Below are 26,544 nucleotides of genomic sequence, written 5' to 3' on the forward strand. Positions count from 1 at the left end.
CAATAAACGTAAACTCCACTCTACATCTCTTTGATTTGCAAATGGCAACAATTTTTTTAAAAAAAATTATGGTTTGGGGAGGGTTTTTTTTGTTTTTGTATTGGCAGAAATAATCTTTAAAAAGACAACTACAGATCCCGTTCTATTTTTATAGCTCATCAAATTAAACAAATAACAATAAAAACAAGAAACCAATAGCTGTCACTTTGACTCTGGTTTATTGTGCAAGACCTATCAGGCAAGCATACAGGGTCATGGCAATAAAAAGTGGGTCTGCATGCTGCTAGTCAAAGAGCCAAAGCTTCCAAGTATTTACATTCAAGTTTTAGACACAAACATATGAAACTAATCACAAACAGCTGATCACACACAAAACAGAGTACCACTAATCCTCTGACACAGTGACACAAAACATCATGAAACTCATTGCACAGCTGAATTAAGTAGTAGGACTCTTTAACTTACAAAAATACTAGAAATCTGATTTTTTTTCTTTCTTTTTTTTTGAGAACATTTACACAGTCTGTTTTCAGGTGGCACAGACACTTGTAGCTGCTTCCCCCCCCACCCCCCACAATAGACAGAAGATCAGCAGCAAGACTCTCAACATAAACACGAGTGCCCACGAAACAGCGATTAAGCTTGGCGAAGGTATGTGAAATTTGACACACACAGATAAATGCATCAAGAGGACGTCAGTTGCTTCGATACCCAGAGATCAAGGTTTAAATACTTCAAAACAACCTCATTTTTTATATTCTATTAAAGATCCCTGCTACGACATCCCAAAGACCCGCTTTATATCAACTCACCAGTTTTGTTTGTATTCATCTGACATCACACCTGTCACCATTTCCCTGCTCACTCCAGTTGCATGTGAATAAAAAGCATACCTGCTATGTCACTTGAATTTAGGATAAAGCAATATAATCTAATAGTTTTAAATAGCTTTATACTGAATATATGGTAATGGCTATTCTAAAGGGAGTTATTGCTCTACAAAAATATGTGCATATAACACCTGTAATTTTGGCTTGTGTTATCTATATGCATGTAACATGAGTTTCCTCCCAGAAATACAGCTGTGACACCATCGTTCCACACTTGCAGAACAATTTTGGACTTCCTCTGAGAAACACTTTAAAACTAATTAGCAAGATTCTCAAAAATTCAACATGAGCCCAGTTTAGACATAAAACATTAAAATTGGACAACAGTGAACGGATCACATGTCCACCTGGATTCTTTGGAATTAGCTTCAAAATTTTCCACTTCAGGCTATTTTTTCTATAGTTTAAGAAAGAGCACCACTCAGTTGAAATTTAAACACTTGCCTTGCCTGATGCATAATCTGTTCACTTGGTGCTCAACACATGGGATGAAAATAACTGAGTAAGAATTTGACTGTGTTTTAAAATCATTAGCTTGTATCCCTTTTACTTCAGTCATTGAGTGACATCTGTGATCCGTGGATGGACAAATCAGTCATAGCTGCCTTACTCATACCCGACTGGATGACCAATATACCGTGGCTGTGAGTGACCCCAGCATGGACGGCTTTAACATGAAGGTTAGGTGTAAGGAGTCGGTGACTGGTTTTAAATTAAATGTTTTTAAATACTTTGAAATTCCATAATATGTCCTGCAAAATATGTTCTCTTTAAACAAAAAGAAACATCCCACACTCCTATATTAATATAGATCGCTTTGCATGCTTGAGCAATGGTTCTTTATTCGCTGTGTCCAAGCCTTTGGATCTTTTATAGAGTTTTAAGGCAAACATAAGTCAGTCAGATTTGGACGGCTAGACTTAAAGTGTGTTGACTTAGTGTGTGTTTCTTGGAGCCAGAATTGGGGACCAGTGTCATTGTCATGTAGCCCCATCGGTTTCACTGCCACCGGTCTGTCCAGTATTTGCCGTAGATGCTGAGGACTCCTGGTCTGTTTCGCTGATGCAGATAACCGCATCACCGCTTACATTTATGAGACACTGAGCCTAAGAGAAGAACAAGTACACAAAATTTAATCAATTGAACAGCCAGTACTGAGATAAACCGCCTGTTAGTAATGTGCAGTTTATATCACCTGATTTTTATTCGGATTTTCCATGAACACACATTCTTTCATGCTGTAAGACACAACTGCATTGCCGCCGAGGGCCGCTACATGGGCTCGAACCATCGCAAACACCTCTGCGATGAATGAGTGAAGGAAGCCGCTGACACCGCCTTCCTGCACAGAACAAAAACACACTTTACGTTTAAAACTGGGCAAAATGACCTCGGGACTTTGGATATTTTACTGACGTCGCTCGTACCTCCCGTAATGATGTCGTCTCTCTGATAAAAAACATGTTGATAATGCCAAGGTATTTAATGATGCGTGTCCCGGGAAGGAAGGAGAGCGGCGTCATCTTCACCACCGTTACTGAGCTGCCTCCAAACGAGCGACTGGAGCGCAGCGAGCGGGAACGTCCCTCTTGAAGCGGACTGCAGCGCTCCAAAGATGAGACTGCAGGTTCAGAGAGAGTGCAGGCAGAAGCAAGTGGGAGATGTGAAGAGAAAAATAAGAAGAGAGGAGAGGGGGATATAAAGAAAAAGAAGAGGAATGGAGATACCAGAAAAAACTCAAAACTAGTGGAAAGATTAAAAGCAGACATGAGCCTTGAAGCAGAAAGAAATGTCATAGTGGAATGAGCATGCAGAAACTCAGCTGTTAGTGTTTGCACAGCAAGAGTAAAATGTGCACTTACATGTGCTTAGGCATGTGTGTGTGTTTGTTAGATTTACATGCAGCATTGAGAATGCAATAGACAATCACTTGGCGCGTGTGCGCTGCCATGCATATCATGCAGTTGATGCAAACAAACAATTACACATGTCTGCAGACAGACAGACAGACCTGGGCACAGCTGTTTACAAGTGTGAATAGAGCGCTTACAGCAAAGTACATGAGAGATTTTATTCTATATGTTGGCATTTGTGAGGAAGGCTTCAGACATGGAGACAGACAGAAACAGCTGTGAGGCTGAGGCTGGGCACATGTACACAAGCCAGAGTGTGAAAGATGCTCCAATATCTTATTGCAAATTTACCTGATGTGGCTTACATCCATCAAACCAGGAACCTTCAGAGCCACATATTAGACTGTAGTTTACTTAACATGCACAGATCTGAAAAGTCACACGAGCTCTTGCAGAAAAGCTTTGACCCCCGCCCCACCGTGATTATCAGTGTGTTCCCAAACAAATCAGACATGAAATCCTTTAGCATTCATACAGTGTCTCCTCCTATCTTCCAAGCATAAGAAGAATCAGTGATGCAAAAGCAGGGGAGGGGAATAAAAGGAACCCTCTGGAGGTTCTCATGAAATTGCTGCAACCAACAAGCTATTTGAGAAAAATGCTGCACACAAAATGCAAAAACCTTTCTAATGTGACACACTGTTTTTGGCAAGCTGCAAATTGTGGATCCCTCTGAGGGGCGGGGCGTCAACTTTCACACTCTAGCCAAAAAAAAAAAACAAAGCTGGTGCTTGATTTACAATGCTCCGCCCCCCAGCGGCATGCATGGAGGGGTGTGTGCGCGTATGTGTGACCGCTTGTGAACCGTGTTCTGTATTTGTGGGTATGATCACCAGAGTGTGCTAGAGACTGTGTCCTCCTACTTGTCTTAACTGATCCTCGTCTTATGGTGTGAGCTTTCAGCCTAAGCAGCTCTAGCCAGGTGCTGCATCTGTCTGCAAAGGAACCGTAATCAACGGAGGCAGCTGGAGAGAACACACACTCACGCACGCACGCACGCACACACACGCGCGCACACACACACACACGTGCATTCACAATCGCAACAGCAACAACAACAACAACAACAACAACAAGAAAACGAAAAGACGAAACAGAACACAAAACAAACGAACAGAAAAGAACAAAACTGGATGAGGGTTGGGAGCTGTGCAGGATAACTCTGTCCGAGACTAAAGGATGAAAAGTCAAAACAGGGCAGTGTAGTAGTTTCGGTAGCGGGAGAAGGGGCGGGGAAAATAAAAGACAAGAAGGTAGCTTACCTCTGGGTGACATGTTGGTACTTTCTCCGACACCTGTCACACACAGACACACACACCATCACAGTCTAACTTTGTCCTTGTTGGAAGGCGAGAAAAGTTCAGTAACAACCGATTACTGCCACAAGGCGAACACAGCAGGCGCTGCCTAGCTTTAACCATCACCCCCACCCCATTATCCCATGGCTGTGTTAGCCTAATGCAAATGGGGGTCACCAACACAAAGTCTCTTCTAGACAGCGTCACAGACTGTTATCTAAGTTCACGGCAAAACAAACTCTCACTTGTCTACTACAGTTCATTTACCTGCTGATCGGACTATAAGCAGCTGGTTTTGGCAGAGCTTTGCAGCTGGGGTGAATAAAGAGACTGTATCTGATTTGTTAGTGGACGAGATGGGTGATACCTGTTTAGTGAAGCAGGGTAACGGAGGTAAGGGAGGTAAAAATACAGTTAAAGATACCTGAGTTTTTGGATGCTGTCTGAATGTTGGAAGAGGACGAGTCTGCACACAATTCCAGGGGAAACTGCAGCTGCTCTTCAGCCTCAAGGCTCCCTAAAAAGATACACACAAAAACCACACTCAACTTTACACACAGCACTAGCAGGGATGTTTCTTAAAAGCAATACACTATTTAGAGCAGGGGTGTCAAACATAAGACCTCAGGGGCCAGAATCAGCCAAAGTGAGTTGTATGTGGCCTATCGTGTAAAATGAGTTTGACATCCTGGCTTAGATCCTAAAAGAATATTTGTTTTCCTACTCCACTAATAATCATGCAATAATTCTCAGCTTTGCTCAATATTGATATCAACTTACCTAAGCTGAGTTATTGCATTATTTGGAGTCGAGTAGTGGCTCACTTCATAGATACAGCTTGAATTTTTTTTTTCCTTGACTGATGAGTACTGAGTGTATTAAACTGGACGTGAAAGCTTTCCTTCATCTGAGCAGAGCTTTAACTGAAGTAAAATTAACAGAGAGACTGACCTTTGTTGACGGGCTTCTCAGCTGTCTTCTCCTGAGTCTGTTCCTTGTCATAGGTCATGGCAACGGCTGTCACTGTGACCTGCGCAGGGAGACGAGCAGAGGAACAGCAGTAGATAAAAAATTTTTCTCTCAATTACATTCACTGCTCTGGCAGCTTGACAAATGAGTGATGGCCTGAATTGTCTCACCTGTATGAGCTCTTCTTCTGGCACTGCTACGGTGAAGTTGAGATGACAAAGACAGCAGGGGATCATAGAGCGCAGCTTGAAGTAAAAACTCTGAAACAAACATGATGAATTGTAGACTTGTAAAACCCAAAACTAAACACAGACAACCACAGCAAGTTCAACTAAGAAACCCCCCCCCAAAAAACAGTGCCAGTGTGAAACCTGCTCCATGATGGTTTCTTACCTTCAGCAGGTTCTCACAGAGGTCAGTAAAGATCTTGTTTAAGCCTTGGTTAGTAAGATTGGCATTGCTCAACCTCAAAACCCTCACTGATGTAAACATCTGTCAAAATAAAGGATGACACAGATTTACACAGATCTAAATTAATACTTAATTGTATTTATTTCTAAAATAATTATTCTGCAATAATGGCTAGTATTGCTACAACTACGTTCAGTACGTACCTGTACTCCTGAAGTCCAGTTAGAAATCCCAGGCATATTTTCAGTGTTGCAGCTGTAGAAACCTGAAGACATTGAAGCAGATGCAATGAAGCACAGAAACAATGGCACCTGCTAGAGCTTGGACTGAATTATTAACTTGTGTGCAGTGCATAACGATCCATTGTAACTGAACCAGAGTGAGTGTGCAGCATGTACCTGTGGGGGGAGGCGCATCGATCAGGAGGGAGTGGATATCCTCCACGGCATCGGTGTCATCAATCTATAGGAGTGATCAAACATTGTCACCATTTAAACTGGCATTTACAACTGGCATGTACTGATTTGATTTGTACAGATACACACCTCCAGGACGAAGGCATCCTTTTTGCCGTGGGACAGATCCAGTTCTGATAGCTCGTCTGAGCTTTCCGAGTGGGAGCGAAAAAGTCTGGATCGATGCCTTGGCTCAGGGATTGGAGAGCCCACCCCTTCCTCTGCAAGCTCCTGCAAGCAAAACAGACGCAGCGTCCGAGCAGACGGGACGTCAGAGAGATAACCAGAACACCGCAGAAGATCACATCTGTATCTAATATCTGTACTGTAACTAGTACAATGACTGTGTTAGTAACAATCCACATGCTCTCACTCACCCAGTCAACTTTACTGACACACACTCATGGTTGGTGTTAATTTGGGAAAACGCACACTCGCACACACACAAATATATATGCAGGGGAGAGTGTGATTGGTCAGGGGAGATGGACATAATCAAAGTACGTTAACAACTTATAAAATGACTTTGCAGTGAGTCATCTGAAGAGGTGACTCTGGTGTGGGTTATGTATTATCCCCACACAAAAAAAAAGTCCCCAGTTAAGAGCTGCAATTAATAGTGTGAGATTAATAGTGTGAAACACTTGTCATGCTTTGCTGCGTCTCACAGCTAAAGGTTGGCATGCTCAGTACCATGTTTATGCCGCAGAACACCTCAGGGTCCAGGGCAAATAATTTCTTTAATGATCAGAGAGAGACAAGAGGGGTAAGTTTATCACGATTCACAAAGAACAGAATATACAGCCCAGGCATATATGGACAGTTAGAAGTTGTTCAGCTTCAGCACAGAGGATTTAAATAAGATGACATGTACTACATTAAAGTGTCAAGTCTTAGATTTCACTTGAGAAGGTGTGCATCAGTATGGAAAGGACTGCTTCTGATGCACGGCAGACAACGTTTAGGGACTCTTTCTTTAATCTGACCTTCAGCAAGTTGAATAGGTCTCAAACAGATTTGGCTCAAGTGATTAACACAGCGATTTAAGGACAGCTCACTTCTCTTTGGTTGCTTCGGCTATGTGCCTGACGACCATTTGCATCTAGAGAATTCACCTACAGTGCACACCTGCACACTCATCCCTATGCATCCCTAGCAATATGACATTAGCAAACACAGCCATATGGGCTGAAACAATAACAGAGAGGGGGCTTTAAGTCAAAAGATCTATCTATCTATCTATCTATCTATCTATCTATCTATCTAGATATATATACACATATGACTTGGCCCCTTTGTTCTTCTGATAAATCCTTTAATCATGAATTAATCTGGTCACAAATTCTTCCTTTGAAAGGTGAGAACAAGTTATGTACTTGTGAAGCATTTCTGGCTTGCTTTTCAGCAAGTTTTTTTTTTTTTCCTTCACCATGCCAACGATTTTCTGATTTTCTGGAAAACAAATACCAACACGGAGTTCTTTCTCTTTCATGTTCAATTCCTCTCTTCTCATTTAATGACACATAACTTCTACTTGTAACTGAAGGTTAAGTCTTGATAGTCAGCTCTGAGCCATGACACACAGCCACCCAGGAAACAGTTTCCAGTTGGCCGGGCACTTTGAATCTTTGTAAATCTTGACCCTTTAATGTTGTATCCAATCAACAAAGCTTGGAGAACAAAATAAAAAGGTAACTGTCCACATAACTATAGTCTGGACTGTATAGTATGTCTCATAAAATGTTTTTTAACACTGTAAAATATCACCAAAATAATGGAAAACACTAGTATTGCCCATACAATGTAAAAGCCTGATGACAATGCACTAGTCTTTAATATTCTTGGTCATAGACCGTAGATATTTTTTCTTTCAAAATAGAAAAAAATGTGAAAACTGTTCCCACTTGTTGCAGTATAAAATGACCACAAACAGTGATGTTATAGCGTATTCATCAGGGTAAGTTTTTACCATGTCTGAACATCATAAATGTAAACTTTTTCAGTTCTGTTGTGCTAAAAGGCTTCATACATGACACCACAGCTACTGCAGTTGGAAACAAACCTACATTACCACAAACCTGCCCTGAAAGGTGAGACTTTTCAGGCTTTATCACAAAGATCAGCTTCCATAAGTTCACTGTATCAGCAAGTGTTGACTGTCTCACCGGAGGATTTATTTGATAGAGCTCTTTGTTCACAGCTATGGTGTCATTAATCCTTTTCTGAATGGATGATATATGCTCGCTGCTCAAGTCTCCTGGAGTCTTCCCTGCTATCTGGATACCCCCTGGAGCAGGCAGAGCTGTCAGGTACACACCTGTAGCAGACTGAACACACACACACGTTTACTTCGATTAAGATCCACCACACATAAAAGTGACATAATCACTTGTTAGCATGAAAGGTTAACCTACAGCCAGACCCAGGAGCATGTTCTCGCCAACACTGATCTGTATGTGCAGGCCAAACAGCGCGTTCATGCTCCGCAGTTTCAGCTTATTCATCAGCTGAGTGTGTAGCTCATATTCCATGAAAGGCAGCAGGTTAGAGATGGCCGTTGCATTCGCTTCTCCCTGGGCTTTCTTCTTTAGACGACACAGCCTGACAGACAAGAGGCACTGGCATTGAAGGTGCATTGATCCACTCATAGAAAACCTGCTTGACTGAACCCAATTGAGGTCTAAAATTGACCTTGATTGGTCAAAATTGCTCACTTTGATCACTTCCTTTGATGTCAAAATGCATCGTCTGAGGTGTATTGTTTAGTCCACATGCTACCACTGAAGAATATTGGGTCTTATAAATTATGTTATCTGAAATATCTACTGTAAAAGTTATAATTTATAGCTAGATTATAGAGTGAAATGCTTGTAATATTCTTTACTTTTATAGATTTGATTTGTGTGTTTTTTTCCCTAAGTAATATTTTTTAAAAGCCTTTTAACTCCTTTTCTGCTAATATCAAGAAGGGTTTGTGGGTTTGTGAGGTGTTATACCTGGCCTGGATAAGGCAGCCCTTTCCTGCAACAGCTGCTTCTGATGGCAGGTCAATTGTTGTGAAGAGCACATCAGGAACCTTACAAAAAAAAGGCAGTAGTTATTGATATTTTTAAAGAGCAGAAACCTTTTATTTAACCTAAAAAGAAATTAACTGTATTTGATACCTTTTGTCGTCTACAGTGGTAACAATAGGTGAGCTGTGCAGGGAAGGGCATGTTGAGCTCATCGTACGGGATGTGACAGAAGCCACAGTTCGGTGGCGATGGCTCCTCAAACCTGGAGAACAACAAAAACCAAAAAGGTGCGTTGTCATAAACACGTGATGACTGACATTCAGACTGTCCGAGACTTTGAGCTGAACAATAAGAAAAAAAGAAACCAACCTGTGGTCGGTGCAGCCGATGTCCAGGCAGCCTTCACGCATGTACCGAGGATTCAAGATGGCTGCTGTGCCAGATGCGGACAGAATACACACCTCCTCGCTGTTTTGAGCCAATGGGAGAAATGAAAAGAGAAAAACAAGAAGGCGCAATGAGAGCAGGACACAAAGAGAGAAATCACAAGGATCCAAGTGTTTTGTACCAAACTCGGGATTAAAGTGCATCACTTTTCTGTGTGTTTACGCAGTACATACCAGATGCTTGTGCTCTCACTGTACCCTACAACCGCATGGCAACCGAGAGCTCTGGCATGAGATTTGATCTCCTGGCGAATCTCCTCCCACCAGGCATCGCGAGTCTCGGGCTCATCTGCGAAACACACAATTCTAAATCAAACAGCCTTCACGAGGCATTTCTAAATGAATTATTTATCAAAACACCTCACTGAACACTAAAATATAGGTTAAAAATGCAGTACCCTCACAAATCCAAACAACACTAACAGGAAATCTGTGCATAATTCGGTGCCTAATCTGACTGCTTTGACTTACCAGAAAATCAACAAACAGCCAACATTACAGTTTGTATTTTCTGATGTTTTATGGGTTAAACAGTGTATCAAAGCAGGCCAAAACCAACCGTGAGTTTGTAAAACAAACTGACACTGAAAATGGTTTGTGAGAATTTCAGAGAGATGATGATGATGAAGGCAGAGTCAATGGTCAGACAAGATTAGTTCATTAGTGGACATCATATAAATGTTCATGTCTCCCTTCTCTTTGTCTCCTTTCAGCCAGCTGCACTAACAGAAAGGACACAGCCACCAGCCATTATGTGGCTGTGCTAGTATAGATAGAAAATCTGGTATAAGAGAAGACACTACGCCTGATTTTAAACGTGCTTTCCTATCCTGGTGACAAAGCTAGTAATTTTAAAGCGATCGAGCCTTCATCATACTTATGCTAAACCATGGGTGTGTTTCAATATTCTCATGAGGCTTTGCTCCAAACATCTTTTTCTTTAAAGCCAAATCATTGCAAATTGAGAGCTTAATCTGACTCATATGGTTGTTTTAGGCTGTTGAACAAAGAGGACATGACCAAAAAAAAGCTACATTAGAGTATTGAGCTTCACCCCATGATTCCCTGGGAGAGCTACATGCTGACAGAGCCTCCCAAATACAGAGAGAAACTCAAATGGTAGGTGAGACAGGGGAGAGGAATGAATGAGGGGATGAGAAGAATGGGCTGTGAAACTGAAGAGATGAAGAACAATGACTGATGGTCAGGCATTAGGCCCACGAGGTGGGTTTCTTTAAACCAGAAGCAGTTATGTCAAACAGGCACAGGCTCACCAACGTGCACACTCATGACCATGTGCACAGTCATGGGCAGAGAAGGGCCATATTCATTCACTAGAGTCCATCAAATCTACTCCATTATTTAAGTCAGCTCACCTCTTTCCCTCCATCCCCACCGTAAAGTCCCAGATCCAGTTAATTTTCCTCAACTGCGCCCCCCAACGACTTCTTTCCATGCATCCATTCATCACTTTTCTCTCTCTTTCGCTTTCTTTCTCTCAGTATGAATACGGCCCAGTGAGTTAAGGATGCACATGCCTCAGTGGCGCTTTGTGACAGAGTAAACCTCCTAAACCACCTCTGGTCTAGACAGGTTTGACCACAATGTCCATTCGGGAAGCGTTAGAAACAGCGCTGGGACAACGTTAGTGAAGAGCAGGAGCTCTTCTGTGCAGCAGGATGAGCTGGGTGTGGGGTAGCCAGACCAGGCTGGATGGGGTGGGGTGGGGACACAGGGCATGCTCAACTCAACTCAGCACACACACACACGCAAACACACAGATTAGAGAGAGGAAGATGGCAGCTCACTGAAGTCAGAAGTTTTCAGCAATATGAGGCTATGCTGAATTCTACTTAAGCTTTCTATGGGGGCGTTATATTTTAACACTAAGCAGACATGGGTTTAATTTCATTGAGCTGCCATCATTCCTGTGGGTGAGAGCATTAAAAGGGGGGAAAATACCTGCAGTGACACTATTCCAGTCTAGCAGTTTGTATGAGCGCGTGTTACCCAAGGCTGGGCCAGAACACACCGTTAGTACAGAAAAGAGAGAAAAAGAAAAGAAGAGACAGTCTAACAAACCGACACAGCACAACGGAAGCACTCCACAATCACTGTGCAAAGACAGACACCACTTCACAGTCACTAATGCGATGACAAACTAAGTTAGGTCCTATTGAAACAATCTGACAGAGGAGAAAAAGACTGATGAGGAAGAGAGGAGAACTGAGATGAGTAAAAGCGTCAGGCTATATTTACTTATTTTGTTTTTAACATAAGGAGAAGAGAAGCCCTACAACACAAAAAGGAGCATGCAGCGACTGTAAGTACATGTAGGCGCACTGTGGAGTTTTCACGTAAACAAAAACGAATGCGTCTCATCATAATGCACCGGGCATGTTCTTACTGTAAATGCCCCCCTGCCCCGATTTTAAATCATCAGTCAACAGGTTCAAACGGTGCCAGTCTGGAGCAGGCCGACCAACCTGAGTGAGTGATAGAAGTCATCTGGGTTGCCAACATTTAGCTGCAATGATTCAACAACGTCGGCCTTGGATGCATTTATAAAACATTACATGAAGTGCTTTTACATGCATTAGCTAATGTATTTTGCTAATAACAAGCAGATCAAGCCCGAGTTAAGCAGAGCATAACTGTTAAGTTATTGTTGTTATTGTCGCAGTAAAAACAAGCTAAAAAAGTAATGCACTTGTAAAAATATCGCTCTCCGGTGCTATTTTTGAAGAAAAACTCCACAGGGTACCTTTGATGTTTTTCTGTAGTAGAAAGGCAACAGTGAACAGGGCTCTTTTCAGACTGCTTTCCAAGTTAATCCTGGAGTTTCAATCAGGGTCATTGAGTCTAATTTAGACAAGACTACAGGTTTAATCACAGCACCTTTTTTTACAGTCTTATTTTAGTTCCCCTGTCCACTTCTGACAAGAGCCCTGCTTATCCTAACCCAGCCCACATTCATCAACACTCCCCTTTGATTCGATTCTCAGACATCCTTCATTCGTATTGGTAGGCTATTAGTAAACTGAGCTAAAAGGTAAAACTACTAAGTCTATAAACTGGACTCAGGCATTTCAACACTGTTAACAGGCAGGTGATCACCTGACGAGCAAATGTCTGTAAATCTCATTTGAAGGTGTATTTATTATGCCCCTCTTAACACAAGAACAGATTCAACACAGTGAGTTCAATAAAGACAGAGAAAGGCTGGCAGAGCTTAAGCAAGACACCACAGCACCCCGATATGTTGCCACCTACAGCCAACCACACACACAACAGAAGTAGCAGGCAAAACACTGGAGCCATGCGCCACTACTGCAATTCAGCCGCAGGGGGCAGCACTGCACGACAACAACACAGCAACCACAGCACAGGCACACACACAGAGCCACCACATGACCAGCACAGACTATTAATTACATAAAGCCAGTGAGTCAAACGACAAGGTGAAAGTTGCCCCTATCCATAAAAATGTTTGACACATGTGATGATAGCCCATCCTAAAGTTTAGAACAAACTACTGCAGACGCAGCCTATCGGCGTGACCAGGAACAGCTTTCACCTGCTACCTACAGGACTTGCAGATAAACTTAAGTCTGACCGTCAACTTATTGTTTTTTTTTTCCCTTTGCAAACAAATTGGGAGTAGGACCATACACTGGAAAAATTTGGCAACACAAGAGGATAATGGGTAGCATTGACTAACAGCCATTTGCAACAAGATCAAACACACACAACACTGTAGGGTCAATGGAAAAAGCTCACTCTTATCTTTTCACGGCGCGATGGACGAGCTACGTTAGGAACTTGTGTGCTTTTGTGTGTTGAACTCACCGGGGTTGTGTATCCGATCCAGTAATTTGACAGATCGAGCGCTGACCACTCCACCAACATGAAGCAGAAAACCAGGCGGGAACGACGTCAAGGTGAAGAAGGGGAACTCCTACACATTTAATTTAAAAAAAAAACACACACACACACACACACACACACACACACTGGTCACTTACAGAAAGGGCCTTTCCAGTATTTTTGTGTGTCATGTTTACTTATACATTGGTGAATATTAAGTTCTCAACTCAAAACTGAGTTCAAATATTTACTTTTTGCTGACAAGACTAATTTGTTCTGCGTTAGGTAGGTGGTTAAAACACCACTATAAGATACAACACCTACAGTAGTGGGCAAAAGTCTTGAGTCAGCCTATATTTCTTTATATTTTACCAAGAAAATGGGAATTCTACAAACATAAATGAAATACAGTACATAAGGCAAAAACTATTGTTACAATTCTAACTAGCCTGAAAGGTCAATATTCGGAAGGACCCCTTTTAATCTTCACTAAAGTGTGAAGTCTTTCAGCCAAGCGTCCTTCTCAGTAGTCTAAAGGAAAAGTTCTCCAGGCTTCTTAAAGAACATTCACATGTTAATGTTTCACTTCATGTGTTTTTTTTTATCCATGTATGCTTTTAACTCTTTTGTGTTTGGAATCACTGTTGTGCTGAAAAATGAAGCCACAGCAAGGTCCTGTGTCAGGTCTTTGCTGGATTTTATTTCCTATTTTTAATATATGAATTTCAATTACTGTTCATCTGGTGCAGACGGGTTTTTAGGCCTACTACTTCTTTTCTCTTCCACTTGTCCATTTCTCTCAATTTTTTGTAAGTAAACTCTGCACAACATGCTGAGAAATCCCGAGTTTTCAGCTAATAGCTCTTTGAGAATCACCTTGTTGGTGCAAAAATACATCTGTCTAATCATGTTACATTTGCAATTTTTCATAGAGTCAACTAAATAAAAGGGAACAAAGTGTGCTAGTAAAAAAGTCCCCTAAAGATACAACTTAAAAATGTTTCTTTGCCAAGTTGACTGTAATGTGCAGACGTTAAATTCCTCTTTATGCTTGCATGATTAAGACATCAGCTTTTAGTGGCTTGACAAAAACAATAAGAAAAACTGTCACAGTAAAACTCCATTAGTCCTGTACAAGGACTGGACTGAAAATGAATGAAAAAGCAGCCAACATGCAAATCAGAAAACCTAGAAAGACTTTCAGAACACTGGAGAACTACTGCTCAAAACCACCTACTTCCTGCTTGGAGGTAATTTAGTTAAAACAAAAAAAACAAAAAAAACAAGGGCTAACTCAAGACCTTTGCACACTACAGTACTATACTAATAAGATCTTTATATTGCATAATGAAAAAAAATTAATTAGTAAATACTTTGAATAGAGATCATCCTATATTTTTAAAGGCTTCAACCCCAGAAACCTCACAGTATCAATTCTATGCAAAAACTGAGAAATTGGAAAATCCTAAAGCAGAACCAGATATCAAACTTCACATTTTTTCCTCTTCCAACACACACTGAAGCAGGTGATTATCAATCAAAACTGTTTTTAAAGTCTAAAACATGATGCATGTAGACTTAAATTACAGCAGGTATAGGATAAGTGGAAACATGCACCAAGGACAGAGTGTGATGAGCCCCCCATGCAGGTTTTGTCCACTGAGATTCCCCACTACAGCCTACCCATGTAGGAATAAAACTCAAAAGCATTTCAAATACAGCTGGAAATGATTGAGAAAAACATCTATGAAAGCCTAGGTATTTAGCGTCACTGATGTAGTGATTGAATCCTTTTGAGTCTACTGTATACGCATGCATTCATTAGGTCTGAAGCTGAAAGTGAAGGACAAAGACAGACAAAGTAGTTTGCGACTGTGAATCATTACTCTGATTTACATGCTTGTCTCTGCCCACTAAGAACACAGCTGGTCTTCTGTCTCTAGCCAAGTAATGTGATGCAAATCCATGCATTCACTCACACGAGGAGCAGGAAACAAAGCCTGCTGGTATTCATTCTTAGTTGAAGAGACAACACTCTTACAGAAAAGCAGAGGGACGTAGTGATTCCCAGCCATGCAGGACCAGTATGTGATGGATGGCTTCAGTGATCAGAAATCAGGTGGGAATGCCACAAATTTCAATCGTATCCACTACTCCACAAAAGGAAGATGTCTTCCAATTTGTCTGACAGCTCCTCCCACTCTGAGCCAGGTCACAAGAATGAGCTGATGAGATGAGTATGCTCATTCCTGTTTTTGATACGGGAAACCAAAAGTCAAACTCAGGAAATTTTTCTGGAAGGAGGGAGGCACTTGAGATGAATATCCAGACGAAACACGAACAGTCTCAAACACACCCCTTCGAACAAGAAGGGAGCCCAACTCCTAACCTCAGGCACTCTGCCTTACATGTTTGTCAATCTTTTAGGGTTTGGAGGGTGCAGAGCAATAAAAAAAAAAAAAAAAGAGCTAGGTTAGGAGTTGACTCAGGCTAGGTGGTGGCCATCCGCTTGGTTAGGGTTTCAAGGGAAAGGTGGAGAGTGAGAAGGTGTCACACTGATGGGACATACCCTGGCGTTTAACAATAACCCAGAGGAAGACGCTCCCTGAATAGCATAAGTGGTCGAGACACAAAAAATGGAACATTACTTGGTCTTACACAGACCGATCCCCATTAAACACCTCTCAAATGTCAGTTATGAATTTGTCACAAAGAATGCACCTGTGTTAAAACTCACCATTTGCACAGAGATCTGAGGCTGATATGCAACGCCAACACAAATGTCAAACCCTCAACTCTCCAAAATGGCTCGCCAGCTGTGACACTGCATTTCAGTCTCAGGTGTCTGCACCAGTAGTGAGCTAGTAATTAATTGTTTGTAAGCGTGGACGATGAGTGACACCATTGTCACCGTACCCGCTGCTCAAGAGCTGTCTGCGTCTGTTGTCTGAGGAGGGTCCTCAGAGGTCCCGCCTCCTTCCCGGCGCTGCCTCCACTGCCCATTCCTGATCACAGAGGAGAGCCTGGCTTCAGTTTTGTCATTTTAAACACAAAAGTCAGCCGAACACAAAGACAAACAAACTGTCAGGTGATTATTACATTGCAGCATTCATGTTAAAACAAATCAAGAGAAAGTTGAACTTGGACGAAAAAAAACCTAATGATCTTCAGCCTCATGAACCTCAGACTAACTTATTCTGATCATTTAGTGCACTAGAAAATACATCAAACCACATGCTGGGAGTTAAGGTATTCAGAATAGGACTGTCACAGTGGTGTTGTGGACTGTGAGCAGTTAGTGTTTCTGACAAAACCAGTCAAGACAATTTGGGTGTGAACAGCCCTGCTGTTGACCCATCAAATGAGTGAGATGCCAACACTTCACTGTTATAAGGTTCTGGCACTCGGTGACACACAGCAGGCCTACTATACCGGAGGCTGCCAGCAGCAGGTCCTCAGTGAAGGACACGCTCTTTCTCAGCAAGGCAGAGTCTGACTGGATGGAGGAGAGTGGGGCTGAGGTGGTTGCCCTGGGATTAGAGCCACGACCACAGCCCACTGAGCCAGAACCAGGAAGGGACAGAGTGTCTGTGGAAAGGATGGGGGAGCTGGGGCAGAGGAAGATCCCAGGTCTGCATCTCACTGAATGGGGCTCCTCTATCCAACAGCAGAGAAAAAGATGGAGGGTGCATAAAGAAAACAGATATATTGAGAATGGATAGGCAGAGAGCAATGAAGAGAGTAGGTAGAAGCACAACAACTGAGAGGATGGAGAAGAGCATGATGAGGAGGAAAGTGGACACAAGCATAGAGAAATGAACTATGCAAAGTAGGTAGCTAGTATTAAGTAAGCTGGGCATTGTACTGATACTGACCTTGGTGAGCGGATCAGCTGTCAATACATTACATGGCTGGTCCACATTTTAATTAAATTAGCATGCTAACTACAGACTGATGACTTTCAGTGTTGCAGAACCCAAAATATACTTTCGATTCAAATAATTTAATGACAGTTATCAAATGTGCATGTACTGGTTGTAAGGAGAGAGAAAAAGGAAAAATGCTGAAGAATGATGGGAAGCAAAAGCCATTTTCACACATGAACTCCAGACAATCAATGCTTCTGATCATGAGTCATTTCTCTTGCTCTCCATAATTTTATCTTCCCATCATTATGGTACAAGTTGATCTTGGTTTCAATCTGTCCAAAGATTTTTCTAGAGCTGTGAAGGCTCTTCTAGATGTTTCCCGGCGGTCTGATCTGGCCTTCCTGTCACGACCTGTGAAAACCTCAGTTTAGGCATCTCGTTGATTGTTCCAACTTTACCAAAAGTGCTCTTCACTCGGTTAGATGTGAAGCTGTTTTTCCTCAAACATGGAAATAATTCTGTTATAGTGGACTTTACTTGTCTTCTGTGGTTTTTCAAGCCTTTCGATGTTGCTGAACTGGCTAGTTCATTTCTTCTTTTTAAGAATACACCAGAATGTTGTTCCTTAAAGCTGATGCTCTCTGTTTTCTTTTGGTCTTTCAGCCAAATGATGAGCACTTTAACTTGTATTTATACATCTCTTGATCTCATATTGAGGTCAGCTACTAAATGCAAGCTCTAAACTTGGAATCAGCCCTAGATTTTTTTATCTGCTTTTAAATTATCACGGAATAACAAAAGAACATTCCTCTGAAATTGGATGTAATGGACTATGTAAACAATTGGCTGTAATTCCTAACAAGTTAATGCAATAACTTTGTCAAATGCCTCGAATTAAAGCTTAAAAGTCTACAACTCAGTCAAATCTTATTGAAAAAGTGTTAAATCCTAAAGACTTAGCTATACAGTGCACCCAAAAAGTATTCACAGCTGTAACAGTTTGCCATGTTACAGCCTTATTCCAAAAATTGATTAAATTCATTTTTCTCTGCAAAACTTTGAGTATGATGCCACAAGCTTGGCACACCTATTTTTGGGAAGTTTCTATCATTCTTCTTTGCAGAATCTCTCAAGCTCCATCAGAATGGACGGGGAGCGTTGGTGCATAGCCATTTTCCGATCTCTCCAGAGATTCAATCAGATTCAAGTCTGGACTCCTGCAATCTACATGTGAAAATGGCTTAAGAGGAAAAGAAAGGAGGCACAGAAGAGGAAACATGAGCAAGAAAGATAATGAAGTGGAAAGAAAGGAGGAATGTGGATTAGGGGAAAATGTAGGTCCAATCCTGAGGGCTCGGGAGGGCAGCTGTGGTGAAAAGTTCCTCAGTTTTTGTGGCATTTATTAGTGGCCTGCGTTAAAATGTGCTTAAGTTGTCCTTAGGGCAGAGTTCTACCAAAATGATCTCTTCCTCAATGATTAACCATAATGACTACTAATGGAGAAGTGACCTTCAATCAACAACAGCCCCCATGAGACACAGTGCTTCTAAAGCTACAACAACAAGGGGACGGAACAAATACAGAGATCTGGTGTGCCTTCAGGCTATGAAGCGCATGTTTCATATTACAAATATTAAAAATGTTTTTTTTTGTTTTGTTTTGTTTTGTTTTTCAAAGTGTGAAACAAGAAGACACACCAGGCCACTGAGGACAAGTGGGAGACGAGGCAAGGCTTAATAAATATTTATAATAAAACTTACAACAGAAAATAATGTTAAAATATTCTTAAAAAAATGAACTGAATAAACTGAATTTGAAAAACAAAACCACACAGCAGCACCAATATGAAGTGTAGGAGAAGGGAGGGATGAGAATGGGAAAGAGGGACGGGGCCAAGTATTCTTACCCGTCTTGGGCGTCAAACTGAGGTCTGTGTCTGATGATGAGGACTGGCGGCTGCATGGCTTGGAGGGAGAGAAGGGGGGAGGAGAGGAGGAGGTGGGAAGGGCTCTGAAAGGGGTTGGCGGGCCGGAGGACGAGGGCAGATCCTCAACAAATACCGGCCTGCCAGGAGAACATGACACACACACACACACACACGTCAGTCACCACTGCACCCCTCTGGGCATTTGTATGTGTGCGCATATGTGGGTGAGAGTGAACCGAGGTTGTTAAGTGGAAGGGTGACTTTTTAATGTGACACTTGTTTGCTTTGGGTGAGGTGTGTTGTCAGGTGCTACGCATGGCTGGAAAACAAAAAAAACAAAAGCAAGCGTGAAAAGCAAAAAGTAAGGACGAAGAACAGCACACGCACACACACATAAATGAAACTAAAGAAAGCAATATGGCAAAACAGACAAAAAAAGATCAGATTAACAGAGGATGACGAGCTGAAGCATGTGTCCCAGTAGAGTGAAGCAAAGGTCAGGTGACTGTAGGGTGATTACAGGCCCTTCCTCAGAAATGCTGATGCAACTGCAAACCCGACTGCCCACCCCGCAGTAATTAGAAAATGAGAAGTGGAGGGATTCCAGACTAAAATCATTTTTAAGGACATAAGGGTCTGTCTACCTTCTTTGCCTTGATGCTTCTATCTTATAGCTTTATTGCTACACTGCATTTCTGATTTCCTGCCTTTCTCCTGCACCTATTTCCTTTCCTGCCTCTGCGTACCAGTGAAGATGAGTGTGGGAACAGAGACTGAGAAGTTCTGGGACAGTCTCTGGGAGCTGCAGACCGAATGCACTGGGCTGTTGTGGGTGGAGCGGCATCCGTGGGCAAGGGGAGACCTGGGCCAATCAGCAGAAAGAATGAGAGTGAGAGAGAGAGAGAAAGACAAAGAAAAAGAGAGAGAGGAAGACGAAGGGCCGATATGGACACGAGCGGTGAGAAACGTCCAAATCCAAATGTTGGCAGAAAGGAAGAAAGAGGTGCACACAAGAACCAACACAACACAACATTGCAGTAGAGTGAAAAAGGGAGACAAAAAAGGAAAAGAACAGCAAAAAGAGGTTGTTGGTTTTTTTTTGTTAAAACTCCCACTTTTTGCACTGTTATTCAATTTAAAGTCATGTGAAAGAAGCACGAAAACAACACGCAGCTCTCAGTTTGAAATCTCAGTCTCGCACATATACAGAGCAGGGATGCAAACACGAGGGGAAAAAAAGGTAACAAAAGCTCTACAGCATTACAGATAAGTAACCAAAAATAAGCTAGCCTGGAAAGAATTTCTTTTTATATGGCTCCCTGGGAAACATTAAAATTCTCCATTATGGCTGAAAGTATTAAAAAAAGAAGTAAAAGAAAATAATCGGCAATCATTTTAATACATGGAGTAACTGTGGATATCAATTTTAAGCAAACTGATTAAGAAAGGTCCTTTATTTTATAGTAGTGTAAAATATCCAACCGCTACATCTTGAACTGTTGGTCAAAAAAAAAAGCAATCTGATGACCTTGTTTTCCACTTTGGCACCATTTTGTTCTCATTATGTCTTTTTTGTTTGTTTGTTTGTTCTTACTGAGAAGTAAGTAAAGGAGGCCTAAGCAAAGATAGATAGAGAATTAAATAAAAAAGTGACTGTATTTTTTTGTAGTAACTGAAAGTGCATTTATTGAAGGGAAGGAATTGAGACTGTAAATGACTGGCAACTGCCAGCGCTACCCCTCAACCTCCTAGTGTTTGATATAACGATATATATCGGATGACGATATAAAAACGTCTATCGTTTCATTTTATGCTATCGTTTGTTTCGTAGTGTCGCAAAATAAACTGTTTACGGCAACATTTTTTCATTATTTTGATGGTCACTGTAGTGGCTATATTAATTTCTTAAAGTTCTCTCTTTCTCTTACATTTAATATAACAAATAACAACGACGGTAAATCCACCGCGTGTCCGCTTGTTCCACATAAACCTTTCACAATAAAGCTCAAGATCCTGTTCAAAAAAACTGAATCACGTGAAAGATGCAGAGTGTTACGGCAGAAAGCAAAAAAAGCCGTCAGGTGCTAAAAATAACCTGACTAAAGTTAGAACAGCTCTGCAGCGCTGTGTAAAATCCGTTACAACTTATGTCTAAAAATGTATAGTTTCATGCATCAGTTAAAACACTCGACTCCAGGTACGACGCCCAGCTGGAAACACTTCACGCAAGTCGAGCTGCCCGAGATTCACAGAATTTACAGAAAATGTTACATTTTTGTGATTTATATCGTTATCGGACGATAGATGTCTTAATATCGGGATATGAGATTTTGGTCATATTGCACAGCCATACACCTATGGGGAAATTAAAAATCTGTTATTATAGCCTTATCAAGTTATTGAATTCACAAGACTTGACCTCTGACCTTGAGGTCAAACCCAAAATTACTAAATGGATTTAATTTAGTGGAATTTCTCTTTATACTCACTACTGCTGAACAGTGTCAGTAAATTAAACAACAATAAATACCCGAAAGAGATTAAACGACAAGAATCCCGAATCATGGCAGCTTTAGCTCATTGAATAACCAGTTTAAAAACAATCAAGAATGTGTGTAATCACAGATAGCTGTTTAGATTCTGATAACATAGAAGAAATAGGGTTTTTTTTTTTTACAACACTTTCTTAATTGCAAGAAAAACCAAAATGCAGGTAAGTCTTAAAGGAAAGATGAAGAAAGACAATCATAACAGAAAGAAGAAAATGAACTCCGGTACAATAATTACGCTCGCTCTCTCTCCTTCGATTCATCACTTCGTCCTATTTTTAGTGGACATTCATGACTGTTCTCCTCACCAAAAAAAAAAAAAAAGTTTTCCAATTAAATTCACACATTTCATCTCACCACCAGCAGATGTTTACATCCCCGTTACACAAAATCTCACACGCCGACACACAGATGTACAGTTTGAAGAGAATAAGAGGCACACAAGCGCACCAAGTCGTTAAGGTTACAGGAACTGGATGTAAACCACAAAACAAATCACTTATGATGGGAAAAGCAGAAAAAAGTGAGTAACCACATAGTTAGAGGCACAGCAGAACATGTGTACTAGATACTCACTAAAAAGATGCAGCACTAGAACATGCAGAGGCAGAGCAGAAAGCCATGCAAGAGGAGTCTAAAAGAGCAGACACAGACAAGGGAGGAGGAGGGGGTTGAGGATGGCTGTGTGTGTACTGTACATGTGTGTGTCTCAGGTTATGTTGTGTGCTGTTAGTTTTATGATGCACTACACGTGATACAATGGACACACCAAGTGCAAAGGGGAATCAAGAGATACTGAGACACACACAGGAGTGTGCACATAAACCTTTATACAGTACACGCTTTAATCCACACACTCTCCCTCTCGTGCACACACAATCGTCTTTCCCAAACCTCACAGTCTTGCACATAAAAGAGGTAGTAGTGTGCATGCTCGTGTTGTTGGTTCATACTCACTCCTTTCCATCTTTAGAGGGGGAATTGCAGGCATTGGAAGCAGGAGCTGTGTTTGGGTGCATGTGTGTGTTGGTGTTAGGGGCACTTCCAGAGCTGAGTTTGTCCAGCGTGCAGGCGGTACCTATGGCCCGGACCACCAGGCCCGACTCTCCTTCCAGGTCGAAACACTGCAAGTAGCCCACTACTGCATTCCCACCCATCTCCAGCACTTTAAGCCCTATTTTTCTCTGTAGTTCTCCTGGACGGGGGGGGGGGGGGGGGGGGGGGGGTAACACACGGCCATGTTAACAAAACAGAGAAAATTGGGGCACTCATTCCTCCACACCTGAATTTCCTTACCAGACATGAGAGAGATGAGCCTCTGTCGCGCTTCATTGGAGGCCCTGGGAGTTCTGATACGGTCAATCCACTGGTACTCTGGATCTTCATTTACCACGAGTTCCTCAACAAAGCCGTGCACCAAAGTTGCCCTGTAGCACTGTGGAATACATGTGGCTGCCATACAGAAACAGAGGGGAAGGAACTTAGATTTCACAAGAAAGGTTTGTTATAGCTGATATTCCATCTTTTTTGCACAGTTTTAAGTGGTATTTCCTTGTTTACAGATGTGCTGATGGCACTGACACGGCTTATAATTTTGCTGATCAAGGAATAACCCCTTTTTTTGTTGGCAAGATCATTATGACACAAAAAACTTGATTACAATGCCATCTAATGAACTGCTCTCCCTCACATAAATCTGAAAATTGTGTCTTATGACGCATTTAGAATCAAAAATCCACCCAAACTTACTGCAGAAAAACTTGACCCCGCATGAAGACTGTCTGAAACGGTTCAAATCGTTGAAGAGTTCCACTTTAACAATGACGTTTATTTCCCCTCGAATTCCTGATGACAAACAATAGAAATATAGATAAGGCCATGAAGAAAACAAAATAAAATTAGTGATCATTGTGGATGGATTAGCTGATTCTTATACCATGGATGGTATCATAGATGGGAAACCAGCCAGAGATGACAGAAGCAGCCTCACTGTAAAGCAGTGGATCAATGTCAATGTAAACTTTCCCTATGGCATCATTAGCACTGTAAGTGTCGTGGTCCAATACTGTGATCTGCAATGGCTCATCCTGCAAGTCCTCATCATCGACCTACAGACAGCAAGGCGTGAAGAGGAACAAGAGGCAAAAGCGAGGAGGAGAGTTTAGAAATCTACAGAATCTGATTGCAATTTAATGTAGTAATAACATCGGTCCCTCATGTTCAAAGAGAGGCATTTTACCTCAAATTTGAACCACTCCGAGTTCCATTGTGGATTGAGGGATTTGGGACAGACATCCGTTTTGAAGGTTGTGTTTCCAAACTTGACCTGGAATGTAATCAGACACCTTTTTTAAATGCCTAATTGCTTTTCTTGGCTCATTTTAGAGGGGAAGTGACTATCAGCATTAGGACAAACAGTTCATGTACAGCTACACTGCTATAAACAAATTAAGTACATAAATTCTTCTCTTACCTCTACGAAAGCATCAGTAAGGTCACTGGCTCTGTCCATCACAGGCAAGTGGCGCCCTGCCACAATTTTGGCCTTCAGTTTCCCAGGCATGATTCAATTTTACGCTGATCTGTCAACATATATAATTAAATCTGTCAACACTGCCCTTAGCAACAGGAAACATCGAGGCGTCGGTAAACATGTTTTGGTGATAACGTGCAGAGCCCCTTCCTCTGTTTACAAGCTCACTAGCTAATTAGCTAAAAGCTAAACTAGAATTTGTATTTCTTGTTTTTCAAAAAGGATGATCCACTCGGTTTGAGGTTATCTACTGGATTGCCGTTTATCAAAACAAAACAAAAAACAAACTATCAGTGTGCTAGATTAAGTTAGCAACACGAGGCTAACACGAAAAGCCACTTAGGTTAACTGCATTGCAGTCAGAATCTCTTTAGCTCTAGTTACCTGATCGGCCATGTTTTTACAGTCACACGGCAAAGCCTCCACCTATGCAGCTACAAAATAAGCATGTTGTCTTCAGTGCAGACTGTAGCATCCTTACCAGTGCTAGAAGATTAACATACAGCTGGCCAAGCAGCAGCAGTCTCGTTTTACTCGGACATTATTGTTGACAGTCCACCGTTCGTCTGACCTCCGTGTCTCTCCCATAACACGAGACGTGAGTTCCCAGTACACCACGCAGGAAAGTGTCGCTCAACTTAGAAATCATCCAGCCGCAGATATTGCGGCTTTACAGATACTGGCGATGCTCTACAAATGGCATTACTGTTCACTTACTATTTATTACACACGTCCCGCGTAAATACAACGGCTAGCTTGACAGCATGAAGCCCATGATGAATGAATTCTCACTTGGGGTTGTTGTGTGCTGCGTTTGGGTGTACCTCGTAAAGATGTACTTTAACATGCGAACGTTACGTCGACGCGCCCCTGCTTCAAATAAAAATAATAATATAAGAAATAATATAATATCTACTTCCACTAGGATGATTAAAACGTGCTTTTATGCAGTCAAAGTATTAAGTTTAGCTTTTCAGTAGTTCAATTTCGCTTAATTTTATCTATTTCAATAGCAGCTCCCCCGTTAAGTGTATCCTTAAAGGCATCTTAGAGATTTGGTTTGAACATGCGCAACTTTGACAACTTCGTTTACCTTCCATGTGACCGTAGCACGAGGAAGCAAACACTCCCAGTATTATTAAAATAAATGCAAAATGTTTTGCGTGCATGGGTACTGTAAGAGATTACGTGATAGATGTTTTTTTTAACAATCCTGCTGTTGTATTTTTTTTATTTTATTTTATTTTTTGCGCACGTTGAATACTTTATCCGGAAAAAATATATATCTTTGCAGAAATGACAACAGGAAAACCTATAATAGGAGGAGGCTTTCCTAATAATCAGGAAAACCCAACAAAAGACCTAAACTAGAAGTAGAGTAGCCTACTGCCTGAACCGTAGTCCTCCAAACATCTCAACAAGACACTGTTGCACTGTTGCAGGTGCTTTGAGTACTTAGAAATATTGACTGAAAATAAACCCTCAGCATGTTCTCCATTTGCTCAAGCTTGAATGTTATATGTTTTAAAACTACAGCCCCCGTGAATTTCAGGGAAGGAGTTGTGCCCGTTTTTTGTTTTGTTTTTCTAAATTAAAATTATACATTGTTTGTTTCATTTTTTAAAAGATTTACCATTACATCTCAACCTGAGAGCCTTTTATATATGTATATGTAATATGTTATGTGTAAGAACTGTAAAAATGTTCTGCAAAACAAAGCAAGAAAAGACATCAGGAAAACATTACACAGTGTTCTTTTGTAGTACACGTAACTCTTGTGCCAGGTGGATTAGTCTATATCAAACACAGCTTGTCACCTTTGTCTACTGAGGGGAGTCAAATGGTATTTTTAGTATGTATGATATGTGTGAAGACAAACACCTGTCACATAAAAAGAGATTTAGTTACACATGTATGACTACCTATATTTGTGGACCAAGGTTTAAAATTAAATCTCCCTTACACTAATAGATTTTAATCACAATACATGAAACAATCTGAAAAGGACAACAAAATAACTTAACAAAGTAGGGAAAACTAAACCAAGGGCACCAGAAGGCAGGAGCTATGGTTCACTAGGTTCATGGCTCCTTCTAACATTCATGGCTCAAAGAAGAAAAGTCCTGCAGGGTTTGATCGTGCCCTTATTATGTCTCCAACACAACAAAGTGGGTACTTGTGTTTTTTAGTGGAACCTCTCAACAATTAATATAAGTCATAATGGAAGAGCACAGTTTCACAGTTATAGTTTTAAATCATAATTAATTTATATAGTCTGGACATACTGCTTATGAAATTATGTCCAACCAACTGCAACACAAATATGCAGTTTGGGTTGCGATTTGTTTATATTCTATTCCTGCAGAGCTGGCACAGTTGGCGTTGAGCACACACAACTTTATT

The 26,544-nt window shown here is 41.4% G+C and overlaps 1 protein-coding gene across 14 annotated transcripts; it reads right to left on the bottom strand.

Annotated features, from left to right (window-relative positions):
- Positions 1 to 199: 199 nt before the first annotated feature.
- On the bottom strand, positions 200 to 24,967 carry c2cd5 (C2 calcium dependent domain containing 5). Of its 14 annotated transcripts, none has more exons than XM_040025609.1 (31): positions 24,623 to 24,967; positions 24,082 to 24,190; positions 23,848 to 23,934; positions 23,545 to 23,716; positions 23,358 to 23,453; positions 22,905 to 23,060; positions 22,566 to 22,803; positions 19,039 to 19,196; positions 16,180 to 16,268; positions 15,833 to 15,868; positions 13,246 to 13,354; positions 11,359 to 11,412; positions 9,571 to 9,685; positions 9,320 to 9,418; positions 9,101 to 9,212; positions 8,933 to 9,012; positions 8,351 to 8,537; positions 8,102 to 8,263; positions 6,630 to 6,674; positions 6,027 to 6,167; positions 5,880 to 5,943; positions 5,685 to 5,746; positions 5,464 to 5,562; positions 5,241 to 5,330; positions 5,053 to 5,131; positions 4,526 to 4,618; positions 4,066 to 4,098; positions 3,667 to 3,738; positions 2,318 to 2,511; positions 2,086 to 2,232; positions 200 to 1,996 (listed from the first exon to the last, which is right to left on the bottom strand). In XM_040025609.1, exons 2-31 carry the CDS (start codon positions 24,169 to 24,171, stop codon positions 1,871 to 1,873), a joined length of 3,285 nt encoding a protein of 1,094 aa, XP_039881543.1. In that variant the 5' UTR covers positions 24,172 to 24,190; positions 24,623 to 24,967; the 3' UTR covers positions 200 to 1,870. The 14 variants fall into 14 exon arrangements, with proteins under 14 accessions (XP_039881543.1, XP_039881535.1, XP_039881536.1 ...); XM_040025601.1 differs by having other exon boundaries at positions 3,637 to 3,738; XM_040025602.1 differs by having other exon boundaries at positions 3,667 to 3,768.
- Between the last annotated feature and the right edge of the window lie 1,577 nt (positions 24,968 to 26,544).

This window comes from Simochromis diagramma, unplaced genomic scaffold (assembly GCF_900408965.1).
Source record: "Simochromis diagramma unplaced genomic scaffold, fSimDia1.1 OVJJ01000293.1, whole genome shotgun sequence".
Lineage (NCBI taxonomy): Eukaryota > Metazoa > Chordata > Actinopteri > Cichliformes > Cichlidae > Simochromis > Simochromis diagramma.